Source organism: Coenobita brevimanus, chromosome 87 (assembly GCF_032717465.1).
Source record: "Coenobita brevimanus isolate Jiangsu-jjx chromosome 87, ASM3271746v2, whole genome shotgun sequence".
NCBI classification, from domain to species: domain Eukaryota; kingdom Metazoa; phylum Arthropoda; class Malacostraca; order Decapoda; family Coenobitidae; genus Coenobita; species Coenobita brevimanus.
The window spans coordinates 12,405,851-12,431,860 of record NC_137040.1 but is presented as its reverse complement, the minus strand read 5'-3'; the positions used below and the strand labels follow the sequence as shown (position 1 = coordinate 12,431,860).

The following is a 26,010-nucleotide window of genomic DNA, read 5'->3' as shown; positions in this document are numbered from 1 at the left end:
GGTTAAGGATGTTGCTAGTGTGGAGGTAAGGGTGTGGGTAGGGTATGTGTACCGGCTGAGCGTCGCGGGACCATGTGACCGTTGTATATGGCGGGGGTGAAGCGTGGACCCGGCACTCAAAACGGGCTGTCTCCTCCTCCAGGACCTCCACTGCTCCCGTCACCAGTTCTACTCGTGGCCGCTCTGGTGAAGCATACGTGTAACATTAGTTCATACACCAATGGTAGTCAAACTACCCCTTCAACTTGTAGGAACACAAGTCAAGGTCCAGCACAATATTTTAAAACCCCTTCAAAACGGAATGAGTCATTTTAATTTTATGAATACTGTTACCAAGCTACTACTGTATATACAGCTTAGGGGAGCACCTGTTAATGAAGGAGTTAATTAAGGCTATATGCAGCTCCTCCCGTTCAAAGTCTCCCCTAAGCATAACACAGTTGTAGCAATAATAACATAACGTACAGGAGACTTATTCGAAGGCAAGTGGTGAAAGGCAGATGACAAGCAAACTCACTTTTGGTGGCGTTACACAAAATTCGTAATACATGTGCTGACTACAAACATTATTATACAGCATAAATGGATGAGGAGTTCCAACACCAGTTATAATTTAATCATATTCACAAAAACTAGTTGAACTGTCCGTACGTGGTAAAATATACAAGTAAACCACCCATCCACCTATCAAACAGTCCAATACTGTCCCGCCAGGAGCCCAGGAACCATGGGCTAGGATATTCATTCCAGACGTCTAAGGTGTGAGTGTCCAGTTCCTCGTCAGTTAGCATCACGTGAGCAATAAACACCAACCACATTTTGAAATTAGACCATCATGAACCACATCCGTTTGGAGCTGCGTCTGATTATTATGAGGTAACGGGACTACTGCACTACATCATTAGACAGCATGAAGGCCCGCCGTTGATCTCTTTGCATGCACCAGAGAACTGTTCCATAAAGAGGAAAGCACTCATGTACAACAGAGGAAATGTACAGTATATGTAATACCTGTCAATATACACCATGCAAGGCTTATAAGCTTTCTGACTTTTCTTCAACAAAACAAGCAACTCTGACCATACAGCTATTATGATCTGGTCTCATCCTAGGACAGTTTACATTCACATATATATTAATACCCTGTTTCTTTTACCGGTACCTGTATCCCTACCGCGCTTTTCTGTTTCATTCTAAACCCTTTCACCTGCGATATTTTACTCAACTTAGGGATGATGTCCCATAGTGAAAGAGTTAGTGCTTTCAGTGCAGTTGTGTCTAATAATTCATTGTTGCTACAGACAGACATATTCGATAGAGGAACGCCTCTCATAATGACTGGCTTAACCTCTTCAGTGTGATGACATAATCTTTAATATTTTTTTTCTGCTTCCATTGAATTTTATTCAGTTTAGGAGAGACATTATGAATTAGGGAGTTCAGAGATAGCTTTCACTGACTCCTTCACAACAAAAGGTCTTCCCCAAGATGGATAAAACTTTCTAGAAGTAGCAAGAATTTACCAGCACAGCACATCACCTACTTAACGCTATTAACAACTGTTAACAATTTACTACCGTGGCCTACATATACGTACTTGTGACAGCAAGGTGGAGTGTGGTGGAAATGTTTCCAGCGAGGTTGGCAGCGGTGCAGGTGTAGTTGCCGGCGTGTGCATACCTCACCGCCTCCACCAGCAATTCAGCCCCCTCCACCTTCACCCGCCCCGACCCGCTCAGCTCCTCTGGCGGCGGCGGCGGAAGGGGCTCGATGGACACCCAGGACACGTGGGGACGGGGCAGGCCAGGAGGAGGGAGGCAGGTCACTCTAAGCCGCCCTCCCACTCCTACCACATGTGTTCCGTCAAGGATTGGGCCAGGCTCGAGAATAGGCGGTGTCTTCGTGTCTAGATCTGCAAGGAAAGTGCTAGTATCACTTTCAGTATCTGCAAGGGAAGCCTTAGTCTCTCTGTCTCTCAAAGTCTGCAAGGAAAGTGTTTGTCTCACTCAGTGTCTGCAAGGGAAGTATTGGTCTGACTCTGAGGACCAACTTCACGACGTTGGACTGGGATTAGAGGTTAGTTAGGTCGAGGACTGAAGAATACTCGGCGGTGGTCAAGTAAGTAGAGAGATGGCCTACGATCCCGTGGACCCAGGTTCGAATGCAGCTGGGGAGGAAATACTTAAAGAGCTGAATTTCGTTAAAGCAGACTTTGCTGATTTATCATGAGACCCACCGACATGTAAAAACACCTTACTAATACCAATTCACCAGTCCTATATGAGACAGCTCTAGCATTGAAATTCACCTCCTGCACCAAAAACCTTGCAGACTAAGTTTTTTGAACAAGTTCCCATCTCTGGCGTTTGCCATTACGCCCTAAAAATGAAGTAAAGTATTCCCAGGATCTATTATGAGGGGCTACCCTTAATCACAAGTTCATTTCTCTGATCCCAGTACAGCAGTTGGTTGTGATTCGACCACCACTTTCTGTTCTCAAGACTCCCATCCTATTTAGGGCAGTTCTTTCGTGCAGTGTGGCAGGCAAAGTCCTATGATTAGGCTAGCTGGGATTTGCAGGCGCCTGCCAATACTGCCGGCAGTGGAACCCTAGGTTGTCCACAGCTCAATCGTGGGCCCGTCTCCCTCACTGGGATGTCGATGTTGCCATTACTAGGCAACATAGGCCTTGCAGATCACTCATGCCTCCTAGGTATAGCCGATAACCCGTTATGTCAGCGGTGTGCCCCAGCTGAAGTGACTATTAAATATTTCTTGCTGCAATACCCAAGGTTCCATTCCTACTGCACTCCCCTCCGTGAAAGCCTGACATCCGTCTCTTCCCACCCTCCTAGGTGGTGGCATCGTCACTGCGACAGGCATTGTGGGGTACTGTATATGTCGGACCTCGCTCGCAAATCCGGACAGTTTTCTCGCATGTAACCTAAGGCCTAACTCACCTTGAGTAGCCAGGACGTAGGGTCATGGTAACGGCCAAGTACCTCATACACAAGAAGCAGAAGTAACTTGAGGCTTTAATATGGCCAGGATAGGTCAAATTAATACTTCGGTTATTTTTAGGCTTGATCAATTGGATTTCAGAAGTCTGCTAATGAGAAAAAGATGAGAAATAAGGAATAACAGATGGAAATAATGAGAGAACTAGGAAGAAATGATGAGGATATAAACGAGTAGCTGTAAGAGAAACAACATACGTGACGGGGAGTGAGCGTTCACAGTTGTGTCCTAGGCAGGTGTACACGCCTTCATTACTTACACTGACAGACAAAACCACTAGAAGAAGGAAATAGGGAAAGGAGGGAGGAAGTGAGGGGACGAGAGAAGAGACGGACACTAGACAAAAAGAAAGAAAAAAAAAGTGGGACGGGAACAAGAAAACATACGAGCCAGTGTGAAAGGAGTAAGACAGAAGAAAAAAAAAAGATGGAAGGATGGAACGACCAATAAAAGAAGAATAAAGGAAAGAAGGAAAACCGAGAAAAGGAGGGAAAATTTTCATAACAAACAACAAAACGGCAACAACAACAACAACAACAACAATAATAATAATAATAATATAGTAATAAAAATAGCAACTACAGGTAGAGGGGGACTTAGTGGAGCGCAACTCTCCGACAAGGACAATGTAATTTCCAAACCACTCCTCATAATGGGTTAGGATTTCTCATCACTGATTAGGGTTTCGCAAAGTGTTTTCCGGCTCCAGATTCTGTATTACGATCCGGATCGGTCTCAAAGTTAATCGATTGTCCCCAGAGACTTGGGATATCTACCCACTAATTTGGTCCAAATCTATCTTCTAGTTTTGAGTAGTCCTGCTAACAGACAAAAAATAAAAATAAATAACAAACATCGGTCCCAAAAGTTAAGCGATTGTTCCCTGGGACATGGGCTATCTACCCACCAAATTTGGTCCAAATCCCTTTTGTAATTAAGAAGCCCTGCTAACAGATAAACAAACAACAGGGGTGAAAACATACTCTCCTTGTCGGTAAGAATAATAACAACAAGTGTGGTGTTTTAAAGGTTGGGGTCACCATTGTGTCGTTTTTGGTTATGGGGATATATATTTTACTAGGAGCTACACCAAGGCAAATGGTTAGGATACCGTACATAAACACCAGTGTGTTGGGAAGAAATAGACAGGGCAGTGATTATTGACTTGGTACAATATGGAGTTAATGCATGATTTCAAAATAGTACAAGGCCATTACATTACAGAATGTGTAGATCAATTACATGAATGAATAGTTACAGACTAAGAATATGAGTAATGAACTTAGTGAGAAGCAGGAGTGTCGGGTTGTTGTGTTTATGTGTATCGAATATGTAAAGTTGTACCACGTGGCCAGATTTTACCAGGAGAGACAGAGAGCAAGGCAGGTAGCAGCAGGGTGAAGTTCTGAGTGGAAAGAAGAGTGAGCGAGGTCATCCGCTCGGTTTTAAGCCCCTTAATGAGGTAGGTGGAGCACCGGTAGGCTTCGGTCGCCTCAATAGGTAAATTTGATTGGTTTAGGCACCACTACAGGTGAGGAGGGAAGAGAAATTGAATATTATTGGAAGCGGCACTGGTACAGATGAGGAAGGAATGAGAAATTGAATACTATTGGTAGCGGCACAAGTAGCCATGCTAATTCCGAGAACATGGTAGGGAAAAGCCACGAGGGAAGGAAACCACATGTGTAGGTGAGATGTGGAAAAGCCACGAGGGAAGGAAACCACATGTGTAGGTGAGATGTGGAAAAGCCACGAGGGAAGGAAACCACGTGTGTAAGTGAAACTCAAGGTACGATACTTTGTGGTGTAATGTACGCCACAGCACTCCCCCTCCCCCCCTCCTTTTATGGCAAAAAAAAAAACTCGGAGAGGTCAAAAAATATGATTAAGGTACAAAGTATATATATATATATATATATATATATATATATATATATATATATATACACACAATTTTCAAAGTAAGCGAACATTGGAAAGTGATTTGAATGTATTAAATATAAATAGCAGTTGTTATAAACTAAGAAATAGTAGCCGGACGTATCTTTCTGTACGAGAATTTGACTAGTGCTTAGTTATTATGAGCAAGTGAATGAGAGAGTTATGCCTGCCTTTTCAACTGAGCTAATATATATGAGATAGCACACATGCAAAAACCATTCTGTACCATACAAATGCAACGTAGGCGTGATGACTTGGAGTGTCTGCGGTTTCTGGTATCAGATTATGCTGGAGTGTAAAATTGTGGTGGTTTGCTGAGACGGCCTGATTGTGTGTAGGTAAATGTGGTAGTTATTGATATAGTTTGTAGTGGTTAGTGGTGGAGAGATTACGGGAATGACGGGTGTTGATGGATGAGGGGTATTGACTGGGGGAGGGGTGGAGACTGGTGGGAGTGTGGGGTAGGATCGCCTGAGGTTGATGGAGAGGGTGGGTTAGGGTTAAGGACTGGGTAAAGGGCATGAGCTGGGGTTGACGGAGAGGATGGATGAGGTGTAAGGACGGGTTGAGGGGTTGTGAGTTGGGGAGTAAGGTGAGAAGTAGGATCATGTGAGGTTGATGGAGAGGGTGGGTTAGTGGTAGTAGGGTTAGTGCTGGAGGTCGGGTTTGTGGATGGTAGTGTGGGTGGTGGTGAGGGAGTGTTTGCATCAGTAGCAGAGGTTTGCTCTACTGCATGACGCCTGAGTTGGTATGTGGTGATGACAGGTAGCGGAGAGTATGAATTGACAAAGGGAATGGTGTGTGTGTGTGTGGGTGGGTGGTGCATGTAGGTGTTGGTGTTGGGATTTGAGGTGTTGGTTGTGTGTGTGTTGTTTGGTGGGCTGGCAAAGTTGGGGGATGTGTGGGATGTTGTCTGTGACTGAGTTTGTGGTGTGGCCAGTTTGACTCTGTCTGCAGAGATTGTGGATGGTTTCCCCTGTTTGTATATTGTGACTGTTTTGTCTGAGTATGTGATCACAGGGTATGGGCCTTCGTATGGGGTTTGGAGTGGTGAAGTGCATTGACCCCCCCTCACGAAGACCTGTTCTGTGTCTGCTGGGGAGTGCAGGATGAACATTGTCTGGTGCTGGCGAGAACGAGGCGGGACTGGTCATAGTGCCTGCATTGCCTGCTGGAGCTCTGGGAGGAAAACCAGGGCCGGCGTGCCTGGTTGCAGGGTGAACTGCCCCAGCAGCCTCAAGTCTTCCTCATGCGTTAGCTCCGCCGGGGAATTCCCAATGTCCTCCTTCTCTGTAACCCCCAAGTTTAGGAGGATGATTGGCAGCACGGCCACCCAATTCACTGGGTGGGGAAGTGCCCTCGGTGCTTTCTTCAGACGACGATGGCAGCGCTCAATCATCCTGTTTGCCTGAGGATGATGTGCGGATGTTCTGTGGCATTTAGCACCCAGGAAGCCCATTAGGTCCTGCCAGGCCTGAGAGTCGAACCGGGGGCCATGGTCTGTGATGACGACCTGCAGGGTGCCAAAACAAGCGACCCAGGATGTCAGGAAGTGATAGGCCACACGGTCAGTCATAGTGTCCGGCATGGGCATTGCCTTGACCTACCTTGTCGTTCTATCTATGCATGTTAAGATATAGCGCTTACCCCTAGATTCGGGGAGGGGGCAGAGGATGTCAGTGTGGACCGTGTGGAAACGTTGAGTTGATGTGGGCAGCGGTTGAAGTGGTGTCTTAGTATAGTGATGCACTTTTGCTGACTGACACGCCACACATGCTCGGACCCAGTTGGTGGTGTCACGCCTCATCCCTGGCCATACCACTCACCGGCTAAGTAAGCTGTGCATGCCGCGAATGCCAGGGTCCACCATCTTGTGGTAATGACTAAAGACTTGCCTTTGGAAATGTTGGGGAATATAGGGCTGTGATGTCCCACAGGATATGTCACACCAGAGTTTCTGGGGTGTGCCGGTGACATCAAACTGTTGCAGTTAAAGTGAGGTCTTGGCCTGCAGCAATTCTTGGAGTTCCTGATCGTCCTCCTGCTCCCAGGCCAAGGCTGCATGGTCAAACGGGGGTAGTGTAGGGCCGACAGCTGAAACTCCATGGGACAGGGCGTCCGCAACGTTGTTTGGGTCCCCACTGATAGGCTGGATGTTAGTGGAAAACTCTGAAATGAAGGCTAGCTGTCTTGCCACCCGAGAAGACCAAGTTTCACCTTTCTGAGCCATGGCGTAAATAAGGGGTTTATGGTCAGTGAGGATGGTGAATTCTCTGCCTTCCAGAAAATGCCAGAAATGTCTGACTGCCTCATAAATAGCCAGCAACTCTCTGTCAGAGGCACTGTATTTGCGCTGGTCAGGGTTAAGGCGCTGGCTGAAGAATGTGACAGGCACGTTTGCACCATTGATTTGTTGTTGTAGGACTGCACCCACAGCTTCGGCAGAGGCGTCTGTGGTGAGTGTGATGAGGGCATCTGGTGATGTGTATGCTAGGCAGGGTGCAGTGGCGATGTGGTTATTGAGGGTGGTGAAGGCATGGTCTGATTGTGTGGTCAATTGAAGAGGCTTTGAGGATGTCTTTTTTGTCCCCTTCAGGATATTGCTAAGGGGGGCTAGTGTGGCTGCAGCATTTCTCAGGAACCTGTGATATTAATTGACCATCTCCAAGAACTCCCTGAGCCTGCGAGGTGTAGCCGGGCGTGGACCTTCTGCGGGAGGAGTGTAATGCCTATGGCAGATACCCTGTGGCCCAAAAAATCCAATTCGTCTGCACAGAGGATACACTTCGCCAGGTGCACATGCAGCCCGTAGTCCTGCAGGCATTGGAACAGCATTTGGAGGTGTGTTTTGTGCTGCTCATGGGAATCAGAAGCAATAAGGATGTCACTGATGTACAGCATGACGAAATCTAGCGCCCTGACAACCTGTTCCATAAATCTCTGAAACGTTTGTGCGGCATTTCTGAGGCCGAAATTCATCTTGGTGTACTCAAACAGGCCAAAGGGGGTGGTTACTGCCATCTTGCGGATGTCCTTCTCCGCCACAGGAATTTGGTGGAACGCCTTGACTTAAATCGATCTTGGAAAATACACGATGGCCGTGTAGATGGTGGTGGAAAAACTGGATGTGGGGAATGGGGTATCTATCGGGAACTGTCATCACATTCAGTGCCCTGTAGTCCCCACATGCTCTTCACTCACCCTCCTGTGTCTTTGGTACCATGTGTAGAGGGGATGCCCAGCAGCCTGATGACGGCCGAATGATGTCCTTGTCGAGCATCGCCTGAAACTCTTTTTCCGTTGCCTGACGACGTTCTGGGGGAAGGCATCTGGAACGAGCGAAACAGAGGGGTCCAGAAGTGATGATGCAGTGCTCTACGCCATGGTCTGTACGGCCGTTGTTGGGTGAGTGAGAGGTCAAGAGGGGAAACTGGGGTAGAATGGAATCGTATGAGGATTTTTGGTGAAGGTGAGTAATGAGTGGAGGATTACCAGCACACCCGGTTACTTTGATGGACGAGTTTGAGGGTCTGTGATATAGATTCCGTCCTTTGGTATCCACGAGCAAGTCACGTGCCTCCAGGAAGTCGACGCCAATAATGGGTTGATTAACGAGGAACAGCCAAGTAAATGACACTCATTGGGCGAGTTCCACATGACGGGATTCCGTCCCGTATGTGGCTATGGGGGTGCCGTTTGCTGCTATCAGGTCAAATGCGGGTTGCTGAGCCGTTTTGTGGTCAGAGGTAGGAGGGACTATACTGAATGCGGCTCCAGTGTTAATAAGGTATTTTGTGCCGGAGATGGCGTCTTTAATCCATAGTAGTTTCCTGGAGCCAGTGGAACATGTCATGGCTTTGGGTGTTCTGATCCTGAGGGGGCATTTGGTGTGTGTGGCGGGAGACACTACTGAGACTGTCTCCCACCATATGTGTTTCCCGTGCATGTGCAGAGTGGTACACATCGTCTGGCTTCCAAGCCAAAGTGCTTGTGATATGTACACAACACGAAATTGTCCCTTGCAGTTTGGGGATTAGCATTATGAGCACGATTCACTGGGGGAACACTGTTGGAACAAGGAGGGGCTGGGGGATGAATTGCAACACTGGGAGTGTGAGTGGTGAAGCCACTTATTTTACTTTTCAGCTCGTTCATTCTGTTTGTTATCTTTGCTAATAAGGTACACAGCTCTGACATGGAACCGTTTTTGTTCGCAACACTGTTTACTGACATCGCTGTTTCACTAGGGGTAGCACTCGGGCTATGACAGGGGAAAGAGAGGAGTGTGCACTTACTGAGTGGTTGGCGTAGTGCTGTTGAGTTTCGTATAGAGTGTCCGCCCTCTCGATGAACTCAGCAAGGGATGTGCCAGGGCCCAGGGATGCTAGGTGGAGTTGGAAGTCTGGTGGCATGAGCTGGAGGAGTCGGTGCTGGAGGAGGTCATCTGACAGGGAGGCCTCAGCTGCCATAAGAGTGGCTTGAATGTGGGCAAGGAGGGCCGAGGGGCGCTGCTGTTGGGAGCGAATCGCATCTAGCTCCATTAAAAGTGCCTGCTTTGATTTGCCCAGGGCCCACAGCAGACTCTCCTGCAGGATTTTATATTTGTGCCCCGTAGGTGGTTTGAGGAGTACGTCCTGAACAAGGGCAGCTACTTGAGTTGGGAGAGTGCAGACAACTGCGCTGAATTTGTCATCATCACTGGTATCTTCAGGCCACGCTGCATCAACTTGTGTAAACCACGTGTTAATATCGTACGTGAATGTAGGAAGGGATAGTCGGGTGTGTAGTAAGGTATCCATGTTAGTTAAACACTCTGGGAAGTCACCAATGTGGCTTTGATAAAGATGGGGGTCACCACTGTGTCGTTTTTGGTTATGGAGATATATATTTTACTAGGGGCTACACCAAGGCAAATGGTTAGGATACCGTACATAAACGCCAGTGTGTTGGGAAGAAATAGACAGGTCAGTGGTTACTGACTTGGAACAATACGGAGTTATTGCATGATTTCAAAATAGTACAAGGCCATTACATTACAGCATGTGTAGATCAATTACATGAATGAATAGTTGCAGACTAAGAATATGAGTAATGAATTTAGTGAGAAGCAGGAGTGTCGGGCTGTTGTGTTTTTGTGTATCGAATATGTAAAGTTGTACCACGTGGCCAGATTTTACCAGGAGAGACAGAGCAAGGCAGGTAGTAGCAGGGTAAAGTTCTGAGTGGAAAGAAGAGCGAGCGAGGTTGCCCGCTTGGTTTTAAGCCCCTTAATGAGGTAGGCTTCGGTCGCCTCAATAGGCAAATTTGATTGGTTTAGGCACCACTACAGGTGAGGAGGGAAGAGAAATTGAATATTATTGGAAGCGGCACTGGTACAGATGAGGAAGGAATGAGAAATTGAATACTATTGGTAGCGGCACAAGTAGCCATGCTAATTCCGAGAACATGGTAGGGAAAAGCCACGAGGGAAGGAAACCACATGTGTAGGTGAGATGTGGAAAAGCCACGAGGGAAGGAAACCACGTGTGTAAGTGAAATGAGAGGTACAATACTTCGTGGTGTAATATACGCCACACAAGTGTATTCAGTATTGCCAGGCAATACAAAGTCCTCTACCGGATGATAACCAGACTTATGTAACTGACCTTGAGAGTAAATGGCTGGTTGTTGCGCGCGACCTACCGTCATGGTATGGGGAACAATTGTGTGAAGTTATATCAAAATCTGGGTATGCATGTGGAAGTTTCAGAGCGGACACGAAATTGCAGGCGGGCTGACGTACACTAACCTACTGATGGAACTGCGCAAACATCGAGTCCCTGACCGGTACCTGTAGGGGACTATTAATAATAATAATAATAATAAAAATAAAAACTGGCTTCAGGGAAGCAGTTGACAGCAGGGTGTGGCCGTGAAGGATGGTGTCTTAGGCAGATGTACATTTACTCGTCATTCACACAGGCAGACACCAACACCAGGGAGTAAGGGAGGAAGGAAGGAGAAGGAAAGGGAAGGAGAGAAAAGAGGAAAAAGAAGGAAGGGATAAGGGAAGGAGAGAAAAGAGGAAAAAGAAGGAAGGGATAAGGGAAGGAGAGAAAAGAGGAAAAAGAAGGAAGGGATAAGGGAGGAGCAGGAAGAAGAAAAAGACATTAAGCAAACCAAAGGATCATGGATGGATAGAGAGCAAACATTCATGCAGGTGTGAAAGAAAGATGGAAGGTTAGAACGAACGATGAAGGGATGAAAAATAGATGAATGTAGGATGAAAAGAACGATGGAAGGTGGGCAGAACAGTGAAAAGATGAACTAATGATGGAGAAATGGAAAAGACGAGGGAAGGACGAAACGAACGATGAAAGGATGCAAAGAGCAGTTGAATTAAGAATAAGATGAAGACTAGAAAATGGGTAAACTGGATACTGCTGAACACATACAAGCGAGTGTGAGTGAGGCGGCATATGCGGCGGGGTGTGGTCGCTGAGGGTGGTGCCCCAGGCAGGTGTACACGCCCTCGTCACCCACGCTGGCAGACACCACCACCAGGGTACCGTTGGCCAGCAGCTGACGTCTGGGGGAAGGCAGGATGGGGGAAATTTAACATGACGTAAAGTTTCTCTCTCTCTCTCTCTCTCTCTCTCTCTCTCTCTCTCTTAGCATACGATATACCGTGTCTAAGAGAGAATGTTTAACAGTTACCAGTTATAATCCAGGTACAGCTTTATCCCTAAACACCTGGATGAGTTGTATTATTCAGCTGAATAAAATCGTCTGTTGGTAACAAAGGTCAAATACAATTGAAAGCGTTAATTCAGATTCTGTAGCCCATTCAGTACGAGGAACCGTTTTTAAGCTGCATACATTCGTCAGGACGCAGAAAGAGTAAAATACCAAATAAACTGTCGTACCGAAGAGGTTAAGTAACTGTAGACTGTATTACCAGTGAGTTTGCAATGCAGATCATATTAACTATTTTTTCCCCGTTATCACTACGTGTTTCCCGCATCTACGTGGAGTGAGGAATGTTTAGACAGGATGGAAAGGAGTATATTAGGTGTCATATGAAGTGATATACAGAGTTTCCTGGATAAGGATACAGAGAAAACAGAGAAAATACAGTAATCACCAGAATGAAAAGCAGAAATGTATATGGGAAGGTCTCCCCCTTCGTAGAGCATGTAACATTTGGAGAATCAGTGTAAATGACTGGTAATCCAAAGTTGGAGTAAGAAGCTGAGGCAGGATAAGGAGATGGAAATATTGAGTTTAAAAATTTGCTGGAACTAGACAGAACAGGCCAACAGCCAAGGTCGTAGAGGAGAAAGATGGGAGAGTGCACTCAGCAGTGAACTGTTTCAGGCTGTTGGTCATGATGGTGATGATGATGATGATGATGATGATGATGAGGTGAAGGGGGAAAGGGAGAAGGATATTCACTGCGTGGGAACAAGAATAAGAGGAGAAAGTAAGTCTCAGGTAAAATCAATATCCCCTTTCGGTGCCAAGGGGGGTAGGGAAGTACTTGAACTATGAATAGACAGTACGGTTATCAGCAATATCTGTGTACGAGTATCCTCCTCCCATAAAGTAGAGACTCTTCCTCTATCTAGTAAATAAACTCTCCCATCTTTTCACCCATTCAAGTACATCCTTGTGATCTTCCGTCCTTATAATAACACACTCTTCTCGACTCCGCACCTCCATACTCCAACTCACCTCCTCCACCTCCACCTTCCTTTTCATCTTCAGGCCGTACCCCCTCCCTCCCCGCTCCTTCCCTCTTCCTCTTCCTCCATAAACTCCCTTTGACTCTCTACTCCTCCTCTATCTTCAGTTCCTACTCGTTTTCCTCCCCTGCTTTCTCCCCCACTCTCTTTCTCCTTTCCCTCCCTCCCATCATTTTCTCTTCCTATCCCCCCCTTCTTTTGTCACCCTCCCTCTCCCTTATCCCTTCCACTCCTTCTTTGTCTCCCTCCCATCTCTCTCCTACTCTTCCTCCCCCTCCATCACTGTCTTTTCTACTGTTGCTCCTTCACTTCCTATTACTGTCCCACTTCCCTCCCTCCCTCCCTTTATCGTTTTTTCCCCCTATATCCTCTCCTTCTCTCCTCCCAGTGTCATTCCTCTCCCCCATCCTTTCCCTCCTCTTCTCCCTCCATTCTCACTTCCCCTCCTTTTCCCCCTCCCTCCTCCCTGTGTCCTTGCTCTCCCCCATCCTTTCCCTCCTCTTCTCCCTCCCTCTTACCGCCTCTCCTACCCCCTCCCCCTCCCTCCTCCAGACCCTCTTTGCCTCTCTCCTTTCATTAGATTTCCTCTTCCCTCTTCACTTAAACTCTCCTTCCCTCTTCCCCTTTCATCTCCACTAATCTCTCTCTCTCTCTCTCTCTCTCTCTCTCTCTCTCTCTCTCTCTCTCTCTCTCTCTCTCTCTCTCTCTCTCTCCCTCTCTCTCTCTCTCTCTCTCTCTCTCTCTCTCTCTCTCTCTCTCTCTCTCTCTCCTTCAAGGGATTCCTTTACAACTTTCCGTTCGTCAGTACGTAATCTTCTTTATTCAGATTACATCACCTTTTTCCCACTTCTCCCTTCCGGCTTTCTCCACTCGCTCCTATTTGGTCCCTCGCTCCTCACTTCTCTCATCCATATCTTCTTCTCCATAATAACTTGATTTTTTCTCTTTCTTTTCATTTTTTCCTTTACTAAGTCTCCTTCCTTTTATTTTCCCTTTTTTCACATCCTCTCTTTATATTTCTGATCATCTCTGTCTGTCCATCAGTCCGGCTGTCCAGCTGTCTTTCTGTCTCTGTCTGCCTCTGTGTCCTCGATCTGTCTGTTTGTCTGTCTGTTTCTCTCTCTCTCTCTCTCTCTCTCTCTCTCTCTCTCTCTCTCTCTCTCTCTCTCCCTTTCCTATAATTTCTTCCCTATTCCCTCCTGCATCAGCCTTTCTCGCCTGCTTCTCTTCTCCTTCGAATTCCTGCCACTCCTTCTCCTTCCTCTTTCCATCCCTTTCTCTTACCCATTCTCTCGTTTATTCCCATTGCATCCTCCAAAATCTTGCCATTCTTCCTTTTTCCTTTCACCATTTCATCTTTCATTCTCTCCCATTCATTTCCTCCATCCCTTCCTTTTTCCTTCCTTCAGCTTTACTCCTCCCGCTTCCCTCTCTTGCTTTACTTGATTTCTTCCCCCTCTCACCGTCCTTTCTCTCATTCTTCTTCGTCCTATTCGTCCATTCTTCCTCTCCAGTTTTCGTCTTTCTTCCTGTCCATCCCTGTTTCACCTTATCTGTCTCCCTTCCCTACATCCTTCCTTCTTTCCTTCAGTTTCCCCGTCCTTCTTCTACCTTCCATTTTCTTTATTGATATTCACTTAAATTTTTCAAATATATCGAAGGTTCCTGTACTGAAACTTAGGATTATCAATAAAATAATTCCCTCAGTACGGTGACATTCTTACTTGTATAATGTTCAGAGGATTTTATAAGCTTAGATTTTTCTTTTTTTTTTTATTCATGACTTGGAAAGGTTAAAAACAGTCTGCATTAAGTCTACGGGGGTCGTTTAGGGTGAATGCATTGGCTTGGCGGAAACAAAAGTGAAAATATAAAGGAGCCTGCGTAGTGTTGGGTGTTATTCTTTTCATGTTAAGCTTTTCAGTACGATAACCTCTCATTTTATTCGTGCGTCCGCCAGACACTCTCTATTCAGCTTCAGGAACACTCAATGCGAACGGGTTACCATGAAATGAAGGTGTCTGATAACGGGTGCTCGAGTCTCTCTCCCCCCCCCCTCTCTCTCTCTCTCTCTCTCTCTCTCTCGGTGCGGTGAATAATGCGATCACTCCCCCACTAGGGACCGTTTAGGCTCATGTTTTTAATTGGAAGTGATCCTCTCTCTCTCTCCCTCTCTCACGCACTTTATCTCGCCACTCTACCTCCCTCTCTTTCACTTTCTCACCACTCTACCTCTCTTTCTTTCTCCCTTCCCCTCTTTCACTTTATCCTCGCCCCTCTCTCTCATTCAGCCTAGCTCGCTCTCTTTCTTTCTTTGTTTCTCTCTCTCTCTCTCTCTTTCTCTCTCTCTCTCTCTCTCTCTCTCTCTCTCTCTCTTCTCCCATATTTCTCATTTCCTTTGATCCTTCCTAATCTCTCTTTCTTTCTCTCCTACTTCTTCCATTTATCTTCCATACCCCATTCCTCCTTCCTTTCACCATTTTCCTTCTCCCCACCATCTCTTCCTTTCTCTCCATCCTTTCTTCTTCCTCCCTCTGTCTTATCATTTACCCCTTCTCTCTCTCTCTCTCTCTCTCTCTCTCTCTCTCTCTCTCTCTCTCTCTCTCTCTCTCTCTCTCTCTCTCTCCTTCCTTCCTTTAACACACTCCACAATCTCATTATTCGTAATCTACTTAAGGGCTGGAGCGATCGAGAAGGAGAGGGAAGGAGACAGGGAGGTAAGGAGGAAACAGGAGGGAGGAATGACAGCGAGAGAGAGAGAGAGAGAGAGAGAGAGAGAGAGAGAGAGTTAGTATGGAACAAAGATTTAATTATTATCCTTTCCTATGTCATTCACATTCATCTTATAAATTCTTCAGCATTCCCTAGCTGTAAATTTTCCCCTCAAGCATCATCTGTCTGTTACCGGACGCCTCAATCCCGTAAGGGGTGGCCACAAACAGATCGCCTCCGTGTCGCCCTGTCCCCCGACATTTCACTGCCCTGCTTCCAGCTCAAACCCCCCTTTCTTATCAGATCCTTTAAATACTTTGTAGTTGCTGTTTTTTTGTTATGTTTTTTTAAGGAAGCTGCTCGTAATGAGAGGTTAACAATTACCTTTAATTCTTCGTATACCAGGGACCTTATTCTCGTTGGGTATTGAAGCTCCCAAACACCTCTTTCTTAGCGATTTATTTTTTGGATATGGGTGGTTAATATCCTTTTGCACGTTACCTATGCAGAGTATGGCGATAGTGAAAGAATTTATGTAACACGGAGAGGGACAGAAAGGTGTAATAAGCAATAATAAAGCACTTGGGGAAAGGTGTTAGGGTGTTTCCTTAACCGAAGGGAAAGCATTGCCAGGACATCTTATATATTTCCCTTTTACTAAGACCAGACGATTTTATTCACCATTGAGAAGATTTTTGGTAGAAGGGAGGTTGAAAAATGTACCTATAAATCAGTTCCCGACATCTTCCACATTTCCTTCTGTTCCTAGATGGCCATATTTATCTTAGGCTTCTAGTAGTGAAGGTTTTAGAAGCAGTCTCAGTTAACTCTTCTTGTAATCTGACTTCTTTTGTCTGTCATACATTATACCCAAAGACATTTTTATTCAGCTTAGACCGAGATTAAAGTTAACACGCATCTCAATCGTTTTCACTTCTTGTAACCTCGAAAGACAATGTTATAATATTTCCCCCATTCTCTCTCTCTCTCTCTCTCTCTCTCTCTTAGGACAGCAGTTAAATAATACACACACACACACACACACACACACACACACACACACACACACACACACACACACACACACACACACACACACACACACACACACACACACACACACACACACACACACACACAAAACGCGCATGACTTAATCCCGTAAAAGCACTTGTGGGATAACAATTCACACACACACACACACACACACACAAAACGCGCATGACTTAATCCCGTAAAAGCACTATTAGGACAGCAATTAACACACACACACACACACACACACACACACACACACACACACACACACACACACACACACACAAAACGAGCATGACTTAATCCCGTAAAAGCACTATTAGGACAGCAATTAACACACACACACACACACACACACACACACACACACACACACATTACTCTTACATACGGCAGCATATAATATACCAGACAACTTACTGGAACATAATCACGAGACAGACATTTCAGTGACTTAGTTATGGTTATCCGTATAGGCCTAAAGGTTTTCCTGCGTAGCAGAGTAACCTCTTCTAAATGAGATAATTCTTATTTTATTTTTTTTCTAGCATCAATATATTTATTTCAGGTTAAGAGGGATCGTTCAAACTGAAGGAGTTAAAAGTAATGCCCCCAAACCCGTTCAGTGCATTCACATCTTTTTTTGTTCTTGTTTTCGTCACAATTGTATTCAGCTTGCAAAACTCCCCACGTAATGAAAAAGCAGTATAATTGACATAAAAGTATTTGTAACCCTTTAATAAATTCATAAGTTACATCTTACAGTTTTACAACCATCTAAACAGTTTTCCAACAGTCTATTAATACCTGCAGCTACGTGCATATCTCCAGTCATTTCTAATATTCTACAGTCTTCTTCATACTGCTGCAGCTTGCTGTTTTTATGATCATTTACAAATCCTGCAATCTATTTTCAGTTCCTGTAAATCTCAGATTATTATTTATGTAACTTTTCTGTGCATCTCAAAAATTCATTCTCAATTCTCAAGAAGTTTTTTAATATCTTGCAGGTCTCTCAGCCCTCCATTTTCTAACTAAACAGTTTTTAAAAAGTCTTTATAACTCTTTACCTTCAGCAGTTTCCTCTGTTTATCTGGTGGTTAGAAGGCACCAGTGGGAGTGATGGGCTTGCCTGTGTTGATGGGTACGAAACCCACTGAGGTGGCTAGGGGTTGTTAATAATGTAATACCGCCACGAGTGAAGGCCAGCCACCTGCTCTAAATTGTTCATAACCACAGTAGCCTAGCTTTGGACAGTGGAATCTTGAAAAGGGTAATATGGAACGAGCTGTGTCTGTTTTTACTCCATAATCTTCCACAAAGCTCTTGACACTTTTGCAAGCTCGAGCAAGACCATACATTTCTACAGTTATTAAAGGTTTCTACAGGCTCTGCAACCTTTCTTGCATTTTGCACTTTTGACTGCTACGTTATCTCTTGGCTGAACTAATTTTCAGATTTTACCCGAAAGAAAATTCTAGTTTTACCAGTAGCAAAGAAGGGCTTACTCGGTAGCGTCTGTGGCCTTCGACTGCTAGGGTGTCTGCCAGTTGAATAAAATCTGGTATTAGCGCAGGGGTTAAATGACAAAAGGGTTAAATGACAAACTCTCATAACGCTACTGACCTTGAGTTGTTAGTAAGAGGTCCTGCATCGTTGAGGAGCCATGAGATGATGGTGCCGGTCTGGTAGCGGCAGTGGAGGCTGGCACTGGCACCTCCGCCCACCACCACACTCTCTGGCACCACCTCCACCCCAGCCACTGATGGGTCTGTGCACAAAAATGGGGGGAATATGTGTGTATAAAGAAGGAGGGGAGGAGAAGGAGCTAGGAGGAGAACGAAGTTACCGCTGATTGAGTGAATATTTAATTATACTGAAATATAGCTAGATAGATAAATATATATAGATAGATAAATAGATAGATAAATATATATATATAGATAGATAGATATAGATAAATATATATATATATATATATAAATATATAGATATATAGATATATATATATATATGTAAATACAATATGGCTTTATATACATACATAAACATACTATCTATCTATCTGTCTTTCTACGGACAGATGAATAATTAAATAGACAGCCTGGCATGACAGAGATGGATGGATGGACGGACAGCATGATGGGTGGATAGTTGGATGCATACATTAACACAGAACAAGTTGTTCTGTGTAAAAGCATGTACAAACTGCACACTCCGCCTCCTTAAATGTTCTCCATATTTCATCCACTTCATTAATTCCATCTGCATTATTCATATTTATCTGTGTCACCAGATTTAGTGTCTTTCTTCTCTAACTGCATTTTGCTCACACTGAGGACTTCCCCTTTCTGCCCAGTGTTTTCTGTTAAGCTGCATCTTATCCGAGCCTCCTACGTGTAGGTGTAGGTTTGTTTTTTAATTCACAGTAGTCAGCCATTCAGATTTTCACTAGTTACCCTCTCACATCCACATCTCTTATGACTTAATTATTTATGTTCTTTGTAGTCTGATTCAGAAACCTTACCTGACACGCTGCATACTCAGATCACTCGTGACAATCCTTGCGGATTGGTGTCTTGTCATGTTTTGGTCCTGTTCATACACTGTGATCAGTTTTTATTATTAAACCGGTAAGAATGTCCCAGTGCTGTGTGTCTGCATTTGCATCTCTCCTGGGACTTGTAGCGTAGGTAATACCTTATAATAGCAATTAAAAACTGACAGAACAGTCTACCTCGACCACTCTCTGGACGCTTAACGGTTCCAGAGACTCCCAGCCGATCTCCTGTCAACATTCATTAACAGGTGACCCACCAAGTTATACAACCGAACTTACGTAATTTGGGAAAATATCCTACACTTATAACACCTAACACCTCAAATTTTGGTAAAACCACACAGGTGTCAGACAGATCACTCCCCATTCCTCCAACTGTTTTCTTATCTGAAACACCTTCACTTCAGTCGCTCATCCTCATACTGAGTCAATGATTGTCTTCATCTTGAACATCCTACCTGGCAGTCCCCTCACCTTCACCTTCATGCATACTGCTATTCTTATTCACTCCTGACACTCCAAAGCCATCTGGCAAGCTCTGCTTTTGGATTCAAATCATCCTTCAGAATCAGCCGTTTACGTGAGTTATAACATTTCAGTAATAATTCAACGTCCCTCCAAATCTTTACTCTCACTTTCCTATCATCAGTTTCGGCAGCTGCACACATAAACACCAACACTTATATTCTCAGTTCTGTCTTAACTCCAGTAGTTTTCAAGACCTTCCTCTCACACCCTTAAAATTTTTCTTTCTGACTACCACAATGCACACCCCTTCCTCGCTTGCTCACTTTTATCTGCTCCTGAATACACAGCGATCCCATCCTTGTACCACCAGTAATTTTTACAACACAGTATAAGCCACTTATAAAACATCATTATACATTCACCTTGCACTCCAGTCTGCATTTTTGACCCGTTTGTTCTTCCAGTCCTTGGTTGACACCGTCAGATCAGACTGTCTGAGATATCCTTTCGTTTTTTTCAAGCAATAATGTCTGGATGACCACGATATGCTTGTTTAATTCCAGACCAAGCTAAAGGGATCCTTTCAGATTGGCTTGCCTGGTGAAGTCGTAACATTGACTGAGTACAATGTGTGTGTGTGTGTGTGTGTGTGTGTGTGTGTGTGTGTGTGTGTGTGTGTGTGTGTGTGTGTGTGTGCGTGTGTGTGTGTGCGTGTGTGTGCGTGCGTGTGCGAGTGAGTGAATGAGAGAGAGTTAGCACTCCCACAGTCAAGTCAGTTCTTTCTAATTACTGTATCGTAATCATACAATATGAGTTTGTACGATACTTAGTTTGAATACTAAGTGACTGTTCCATTATATTGACCTTGCTGGCGATATGAGTAACTTATGATGGCAATGAAAATGATGATGATGACGGATACTGACGACAAAAATGACAGCAACGACAGCGATAATGCTGGTGATAATAACAGTGACAAATATGGCATAATCCAAGACAAACATAACAAATGCCTTACCCTCGATGCTGAGAACGAAGGGTATATGCGTGGTTGTGGCGGTGAGGTATGGTGGGTGGTGGTGGTGTGTGGCTGCCCCCTGCCTGTAGATGGACGCCCCGCAGGTATACACGCCATTGTGCTTAGACGCATCAAATGTGTCGATGGTCAGACGTCGCCGGGACACTGACATACCGTCCTCCTCCTTCACCGGGGACCCGTTCCTGACAAAGCAGAAGTTAATGTCATGCTGTTTATTGTTATTAATTTTTTTTATGAATGTGAGGCTGGTTGTTACTTCTTAGGATTGATTGGCTGAGTACATTAAAAGGTCATGGACGCGTAACAACGGAGGTCATAATACTATTTTTGTATATTACTTGGCCCGCATTTTCGTTTGTTAAGAAGGCTCCCTAACACCTCTTCCCCAGGTATTTATTTTTGGATTCGGTTGGTTAATATAATGCTGTACCTTACCTATGCAGAGTATGGAGATATGAGAATGATTTAAGTAAGACATAAGACGATAGCAACGCATAATATGTAAAACAAATCGCTTACGAAGAGGTTTTAGGGAGATTCCATAACCGACGAGAATGCGGGCCCTATTTTTTATATCTATTTATTTCTTTTTATGTGTCCGACTATGGGCATAGGTTTCACAGGGTGCTCCCAAGGCCCAGTAGTCCTTCTGCGTACCATACACCTCTTTATGTCACCACTTCGGCGCTAACTCCCACCGTCCACACTGAATATATACCGGTACATGCTAGGGCTGTTTCATACAGGACTGGTGTATAGGTATTAGCGGGGGTATTTTTACATGTCGGCGGGTCTTCTGATAGATCGGTAAAGTCTTCATTTATGAAATTCAAATCCATAAACTGTTCCCTGCCCCAGCGGAGATTTGAACCTGGATCCGTTAGGACTGCAAGCCACCTCTTACCGACTGAGCCACCGCCTCCCCCTATTTCAGCGGGATGGCGCCGGTAAAATAGTAAAAAAAAAAATAATAGCGTCATTTACTCACATTCATTTTCTCATCTATCGTAATACCATAGAAAGTTAATCCCTTGACAGTCACATAAAAAAAAAAAAAATCCTGTGCTTCGCCGTTGTTGGTATGACTTCACACTTATCTGGAAATGAACCCGGTGGATTGCAGGCTAAAATTGCTGGTTTTTTGTTTTACATTGTACCACATTGTACTCAATTGAACCATTATCCTTCTTCACGGGGGTAGGGAAGGAGCTGAAAGGCATATGTATAACCAGGCAGCAGAGCCGCTCGGTCATACTGATGCCAGCACGTAAAGACATTTCTATTCAACACCGTTCTCCGTGTAGACATTCAACCAACCCAGTCCCCTGTCAAGTCTGTAGCCTCAACGTCCATACCTCACTGTCTGATTTAACATATCCAGCCACCTTCTTCGCCCACCACACCTCCTCTCACCTTCAAACTCTTTCACATATACGTGATTCGCCTCCATTTCTATGTCCATTCATTTCAGGTAAGCTTATAATACCATCCATGTACATAGCAATAATAATAATAATAATAATAATAATAATAATAATAAAAATAATAGTAATAACAGTGATAATTAACAACAACAACTTCAACAACATTGCTACTACCACTACTACTACTACTACTACTACTACTACTACTAATAATAATAATAATAATAATAATATCGCCGAGAACTCGAGCCCCCAGCTGTCGACGTAAAGCGTCGCTTTGTATGCCTCCGCCAAGCCTTGCGCCTGGACTGACCCTACGACCTCCATGACCCTGCTAACCTAATCAGTTCATCGGTCCTTCGTACGGTACTGTATCACAGAAAAGTTTGGGCGAAATCCGTGTAAGGGTTCTGGAGATATTGCGCCCACAAGGATAAGCTAAGTCGACTTCATTTACCCTTGACCTTTGACCCATTGACCTTGTTGACCTACTCAGTTCATCGTATCTCCATACTGTATCACTGATACATGTTCTGTCGAAACCCGTAGAGGGGTTCAGGAAATATCGCGCCCACAAGAATGAACTAAGTTGACCGCGTATGACCTTGACCTTTAATCCCTTGATCTAGCTGACCTAATCAGTTCATCATCTCCTCATACTGCAGCATTTATAAAAGTTTGGTGGAAATCCATTTATTGGTTCAAAAGATATCGCGCCCAAAATAGTGTTACGGACGCACGCACGCACGGACAGACTAATCACTTAATGCCTACTCCACCATAGGTGAGCGGAGACATAATAATAATAACAACAATAATAATAATAATAATATCAACAAGAAATATAGTCCAGTAAATGCAACAAAAGAACTGACGATTAATTTGTACGAAAGTTAAAAAGACCTTGTACCACACCTGAGTATGTGTACTGACCTGCGCCAGAAGTAATACAGGTCAGGTCCGCCGTCCACCCGACACCTGAGCTTAAGGGAGCTGCCTGGACGCACTGAAGTGAGGTCACGGGGCTCACCCACCACCACGCGGGACTCATCGCCCACCCCTGCACCAGGCACGTCGAAGGTCAGACAGGGATACGGGCCACAGAGTGAATGAAAATAGAGGAAAAAAGTGAAAAACAAATACTATTACTACTACTGCTACTACTAATCATCATCATCATTAAGTCACAGATCTAGGGCTTAAAGAAACACACACACACACACACACACACACACACACACACACACACAGTCAATGGGAAAGGGGAACGATAAAACTAAGGGGAAAATATCATCATCATCATTATCATACCATCATCATAATCATCACCCTTACTTTTTTGTTTTGTAATTTAGACGATTTTGGCCAGCGTAGAACAGATGTTTTCAAATTGGAAGAATTACTTACAGCTTTCAATAGCTCCTTTCATATTAAAGGTCTTTCTTAAGCGGAATGAAGCAGTGTAAAGTTATTAAGGGTAACCTATACAGTAATATTCGTTATTTTCTTGAAGAGACTATATTTTCATAATATTTATTCCTGATCGCTTTTGCCATTGACCCCCTTGTACACGCACCGTCTTACCCGATCCTCTTCATGCCTTCCGCCTCCTTCAGTCTTGCCTGCATACCGAAAACCAGTGATTGTTAAACCTTCCAATACGGCGGTGTCCTTCTATTTCGTTTATACTACCAATACACGATTTTATTGAACGCAGGAGTGACTTGGCGAACTGGAGGGATTAGATATAGCTTTCACCGACTCTTTCAGTACTATTACTCTTTCGTAAGTTGAATAAAATCGTTTAGTAATAACAAGAAAAAAGGTGACACACAAAAACGCACTGTAGTGATTGGGTTAAAGAAACGAGAGGTATTACCAAAGGAGTACGAAGTCCTTCGCTTATTCCGTGTTTACAGCGTCCATGGAAATGATCCATTTCTGTACCCTGGATCCTCAGACCTTCGCTGACAATATTTCATTGTCATCACAACACTCCACACTTTCCGACTTCAAACTTCTCTAACTGACATTCTCCACAAATTTCTGTGCTATCCTTTCCTTGTTTAATGCGTCGTAAATACACAACATATAGTACAGAAGGGGGGGGGGGGAATGGAGGAAAGATCACAAATGCCTTGAAAAAAAAAAATCATCATTCTTTCCCTTACCATAGGTGTCAATAAATATGTAGTGTAGGTCAACCAAAGGCGGTATGACTGTCGGGATGTGAAATCCACAAGCTGTCATGAGTGAGGGGGTATGCTGAGTGGGGTGTACGGTAGTTCTTGCAAACTGGCCTTTACCAGAGGCTCTAATGCGTGTGGAAAGCTGCATGCTCAAAGGTGGCTAAGGTTCTGAGATACGAGGCCCAGAGACTGCTATGTGTAATTGGCTATGAGGGATGTAAGAGGGGACCATGAACCTTGAAAATCATTAGGCTTAGCCTATACCAGATTTCTCTTATACGTGCAAAGAAGCACAACCAGAGATGGCCAGACAACTGAGATACATCTACAAACTGTGGCGAGTGGAAGATGGGATTAAAGAGAAGGTTAGGATTATTCAAATATGTGAGCCTTACTGTATGGAAGTAACATATACGTTATTATCTTGAAATGATGGAATGTTTCTAGAGGCCAGCTTATTTTCAACCGCTTCTTCTCCAGCACACCGCGTCTGAGATACTTCTGTCTGCTTGAGGAAGGTTACAGATGGGTATGAATGGGCCTCAGATCCAAAACTGGCTCACCATAAACCACAAAAAAAAAAAAAAAAAAGTTCTGCCTGTGCAGTATGCTATTTTAAAATGGTGTTGAAGAGGGGAATTGGAGCGTAGACTCGGGGAAATCAAGAGGTTTGGTCTGTATCAGAGGACTACTATGTGTATAGATTCGTGGAGCTAAAGGTGGCCTGGTTGATGAAACCAAACATCCACAAACTGTGATGCTCTGTGGGAAGTGGGGGAAAAGATAAACTTCCTTTTGTACCACAAATCTACAATATGTTTACAGCTATATATATATATATATATATATATATATATATATATATATATATATATATATATATATATAAAAGCACTAGTCTGGTTGTTGAGATACGGAGTTCGTAAACTTTGAGACAGTGGGAGAAGAGGACCTTCACCATCGAAAACAGATATTTTTCATCATTACTATAGGTCTAATGTTTGCATATGCAATTTAAACAAAGACCAGTTACTGAAGTATGGCGTCCAGAACGTACGATGCGCGGCAGCCCACCGCAAAAACCATAGCATCTCTCCAAGCACAGGAATATAAAAAAGTAAAAAGAAAGGAAGCGGTACTGGACAAAAGAAATAGAAAAGAACTTGGTAAAATCTCCACCTTGAAGGTTATGCTTGCATGTAAAATTTCAGTGACAGGTTAACTCCAGGTATGTTTTTGAAAATAATTGGTGCCAAATTTTAAAAATTACTCCCTACGTAATAGGTATGAACGAATCAAATCATGGAAAACAGAAAAAAGTAGTAGAAAAGGAAAAAGCAAACGGAGAATTATGAATGAGCATTAATATTTGCAGATACGGGTAAAAAAAGAAAAAGAAAAAAAAAAGGCGAAAAAACACAAGGGAATAAATAATAGGCAAAGAAAGAAAGAAAAAAAAAGCTACAGTTCAAAGAACGAAAATGCAAACAACGAAAAGCCATTTGGGGAAAAAACTAGCAGGCAAAGGAAATGGGGGAAAATTCTATCTATCTATCTATCTATTGCCAGACACCTCAATCCCGTTTGGGGTGGCCACAAACAAATCGCCTCCAAGTCGCCCTGTCCCCCGCCATTTCACTGCCCTGCTCCCAACTCACACCCCCCTCTCTCATATACCTCTCCACCCCATCCCTCCATCTCATCCTCGGCCTCCCCCTCCCTCTTCCCCCCTCCACCTCACTCACATACACTCTCTTCGTCAGTCTTTCACCCTCCATCCTCTCCACATGGCCAAACCACCTCAGTGTGTTCCTCATAACGCTTCCTATCACATCCACATCCACACCACAACGCTCCTTTATATCCTCATTCGTCAGCCTGTCTCTCCACGTGACTC

General features: G+C 44.3%; 1 protein-coding gene across 1 annotated transcript in view; it reads right to left on the bottom strand.

Annotated features, from left to right (window-relative positions):
- LOC145410978 (inactive tyrosine-protein kinase 7-like) overlaps positions 1-26,010 on the bottom strand; it is a 393,412-nt gene that overhangs the window by 58,245 nt on the left and 309,157 nt on the right. The window contains exons 4-9 of the mRNA XM_080281034.1: positions 22,858-22,984; positions 20,480-20,682; positions 18,060-18,204; positions 11,394-11,527; positions 1,598-1,912; positions 53-183 (exon numbers count right to left, since the gene is read on the bottom strand). Of these exons, the coding sequence (XP_080137160.1) occupies positions 53-183; positions 1,598-1,912; positions 11,394-11,527; positions 18,060-18,204; positions 20,480-20,682; positions 22,858-22,984 (1,055 nt within the window). The remainder of the gene's footprint in view (positions 1-52; positions 184-1,597; positions 1,913-11,393; positions 11,528-18,059; positions 18,205-20,479; positions 20,683-22,857; positions 22,985-26,010) is intronic.